At 32.0% G+C, this 3,599-nt stretch overlaps 1 protein-coding gene across 1 annotated transcript; it reads left to right on the top strand.

The window, feature by feature from the left end:
- The first annotated feature begins 1,082 nt into the window (after positions 1-1,082).
- On the top strand, positions 1,083-2,130 carry LOC118344728. The gene is made up of 3 exons (XM_035686046.1): positions 1,083-1,190; positions 1,456-1,531; positions 1,684-2,130. Exons 1-3 carry the CDS (start codon positions 1,111-1,113, stop codon positions 2,128-2,130), a joined length of 603 nt encoding a protein of 200 aa, XP_035541939.1. The 5' UTR covers positions 1,083-1,110.
- The last annotated feature ends 1,469 nt before the right edge of the window (positions 2,131-3,599 follow it).

The raw sequence follows: 3,599 nt of genomic DNA on the forward strand, positions 1-3,599 counted from the left end.
TTTTTTTATCAATTATGATAGTTAACATGTATGATAAATATGACCCTACACAATTTTGACAGTTAAATTTTATCGAAGTGGGTAAAATATTAGTTTTTGGTAATTTAAATATTGTCTCAATGTCAATAATATTATATTATCTCATCATTACGAACGTTAGCCTCTCTCTGTCTCTCTCTCTCTCTCTCACAAGTTGACCGGGGTTAATCCATCACTTTCGTGAGAAAGTTGACTGGTTCTTTGGTGGACCCTTCTTGTATCACTCTCCACCATGGTTAGTATATGTCACCTTCAACTCGAGTTTTATGCTGTTCTTTTAGGTTACAATATGAATTTTCTTTTGAAAAATATGTTTTTAATGAATTTGCTTGTATTTTGCTTTTTTAGTACTGGGTTTGGTATAAATAGTTGATATTTAAAGTTGATTATTTTTAGGTTTACAAACTGGGCTTGATTGTTTGAGTTGAGAAGTTTACGAAGTTTTCTAATAGCATTGCTTGTTTGTTAGTATTTGGTGGTAATTCTGAGTTTTCCAATACGAGGATACGACTTTGCCTTTAAAGAAATTTGTGTATCTCAATTGCACCCGTGGGGTTTCTGAATCGGTGTAAAGAAACCAATGAATTTGAACATGCATGTTGGAGCTCTTCTTGTTATTATTTTAAACTATTGTTGATTGGTTTCTCCCAAATTGATCAATTGCTTAATATGATTTTTACTAGTAATGCTTAAAAAAAAAAAATCTGTAAATTTGGATCTAAAATGAATGTTTATTGGTTTCTCATGGAAATGGATTTGAGCTCCATCTTTATCATTTGAACTTGTTGCTTGATTAGATTATAAATGCTTTAACATGGCGCTGTTATGGGCCTCATTTCCTTGAAATTCTGCTTTTTCTTTTAAAGTATTAATCTTATTTAGAGTGTGTTGTAATGATGAATGTCTTTGGTGATATATATATATATATATATATATACACACACGCTTATGCACACGTGTATTTATATATATGAAGACTTTTGTTACGTATCCCTACATATCTAATGATTATATGTAGATAAATGATGAGAATGCTCCAACAAGAGTATATGTTTGTTGTTGCAGGTGACTATGTGTCAGAAGTGTGGTGACATAGGCTTCTCTGTGGCTTTGGTCTACTGTGGCAAATGTCTGGCCAATGCTTTGCATCGGTATGACTCATTGCATTGTGTCTGTTAAAATGCATCATTTCCATTGTTAAGGATAACTAGCACGAAAAAAATACCGAATTTGTATTACTTATCGTCTTCCTAGTTTTAGTTTTTTGACTTTTTATAAATCCTATGATAGCATAGAAATTTATTTGCCTGAAGTTCTATGTTCATAAGAAGAGATCTCACATGGTGGTTGTAATTTCCCCGATGGAAATGGACTGCTATTAACTTTTGCTTTTTGTTTGTTTGTTTGCTTGTTTAGGCAGCTATTGCTTGGATGCATGCCCGTAACTGTCGATGAATATGTTACTTGGTTTTGTGAGGATTGTGAATCAAAGGTAAGAAAGCTATCTATTATCAACGTAGCTATTCTTGTACCATCTAGATTAAGCCAATGAAGATTAGGGTTAAGGTAGGGCATGTTTTGCTATTTATTTTTATTACCACTCTCTGGCGCTGTTGTTACATTTTCTTTCCTTTTTTATTGCAGAGTGCTTTAAATGCAGTGGCTGTTATTCGTGACCATCAAATCTCCGAATTCCATCCCGAGTTTGAAAATGGTCGTTTTCGATTACGTCTTGATGAGGCTGAGGCCAGAGTAAGTGATCCGGAGCGCCTTCTTGATGACCAAGAGAGGTCTTTGGTAGAGTCAAAAGGAGAGATTTCAACTAGGAACGTGAGGATAGCAGGGCTGGAGCATGAGGTTTCAGATGTTCTGCAAGCTTCTATAAAATCTGATAAGGAACTGAATGCCATTCAGTCTGAAGTGTCCTTTTTGAGAAAAGATAATGAATCTGTTGTGAAAGATATAGAGACAGCCGTGCTGAGATTGAGAAGCTTAAAGTTGATTTATTCGCTGCTGAGGATAAAATTAAGGAGACAAAAAGGTTGCATTTGGCTGCCATGGATGATATACAGCGGCGCCGGCGAGCATTGAACCGTAGAAGGAAAATGATCCGTCGTAAGTCTGCATTAGAAAATTTGTCCTGAAAACTCAATTCGCAGTTGAAATATAAGCTCCAATCAAAAAAACATTTGAGAATTTCTTTTTCGCACTTCAATGCGCAGCGCTTATATTTTTTTCACCGATCAAAAAAATATAAGTGCCGAACATTGAAGTAAAAAAAGGAAATGATCCACTTCGAGGATAAATTAAATCATATGGTTGAAGCGAGGAATTAAACTTTGTTCATTGGTTATTGTTGGAGCAAGACTGGTGATCAATGTTCATACCAAGTTGATTAAACTCTTGATGGATGCATAAAGATGAGTTCATTGTAATGTTATTGTATTCAATCATGGATGCATTAATAATGATGAGTTAACTGCAAATTAAGATTCTGAACATGAAATAGCTTGACTCTTGTTGATATGGAAATAGCAAATAAATGTATACTCCCACGGAGTAGAGTGGTGGAGTATTTCATTTTTTTATTTTTTGTACAAGGGTTGGGATCTGAAAATATAATCTCTGAACATAGTTTTTATTTTTATTATTATTATTACACAGATCAAACTATCTAATCTAATGTTCTCTCAATAATCATTACAAATTTCTCAGACTAGCACGCAAAATATAATAATAATTCAACATTTTCAAATCACAAAATAAAGATTATATTAAAAAAATTATATTCTAACAATATTTTATTTAATTTTTAATTTTTTTCTATTTCTTCTCGTCTTTGTAACCATAAGAGACAATTTCAAGAAAAATAAAATATTGTTGGGATATCACTAGAAACGAACGTGAATGATTGAAACTTCAAAACTAATCAATATCATGATAGGCCCCAAGTCTTAGATATTCTATGGCATTACTCTTAAGTTAATATGCCAACCAAAACCAAACATTAAAAAAAAAACTAATTACAACTTTATCAACTTTAGTGGGCTGATTTTTCCTTCCTAAAACATGCTCTTATCTATCTAACCACTCCCTCGATCCCGTGTTGCTTTAGAAAATACAGAAACATGGAAAACTATTAATAAGTAAATGATTGTGAATTAATAATAATATTGATGAATACATTGACTTTGCAACCTCGAAATAGATTATCTTTTCACACATGACCATAACCAATTAATTAAGAGCAATATATATTATAAATTCATCCTTACTTTACAGATCATGCGTGGTAATTTGTGGGCAAAGTAAAACGTTTTTGTCGTATATTCAACATGGAAATGTCAATCACGTACTTCTTTTTTAATTAATTGTAAAAAAAGTGACATCATGAGAAGTGATTTAATTTACATCTTGTAATATTGTATTGGATATCTGAAATATATATTATACTATTGCTACAGTTATAAAAAATTTTTATAAAATCTCGTGTCGGTACATTATATATTTACAATAAATATGCAATTAATTTAATATGAGGTACTATATATATAAAATCA

This window comes from Juglans regia, chromosome 15 (genome assembly GCF_001411555.2).
Source record: "Juglans regia cultivar Chandler chromosome 15, Walnut 2.0, whole genome shotgun sequence".
NCBI lineage: Eukaryota > Viridiplantae > Streptophyta > Magnoliopsida > Fagales > Juglandaceae > Juglans > Juglans regia.

Bases quoted from the DNA above. Each gene is read 5' to 3' on its own strand.
- LOC118344728 (XM_035686046.1), top strand. From the start codon at position 1,111: ATGTGTCAGAAGTGTGGTGACATAGGCTTCTCTGTGGCTTTGGTCTAC. The intron at 1,191-1,455 runs GTATGACTCATT...TTGCTTGTTTAG, and splicing joins CTGGCCAATGCTTTGCATCG to GCAGCTATTGCTTGGATGCA. The intron at 1,532-1,683 runs GTAAGAAAGCTA...TTTTTATTGCAG, and splicing joins GTGAGGATTGTGAATCAAAG to AGTGCTTTAAATGCAGTGGC.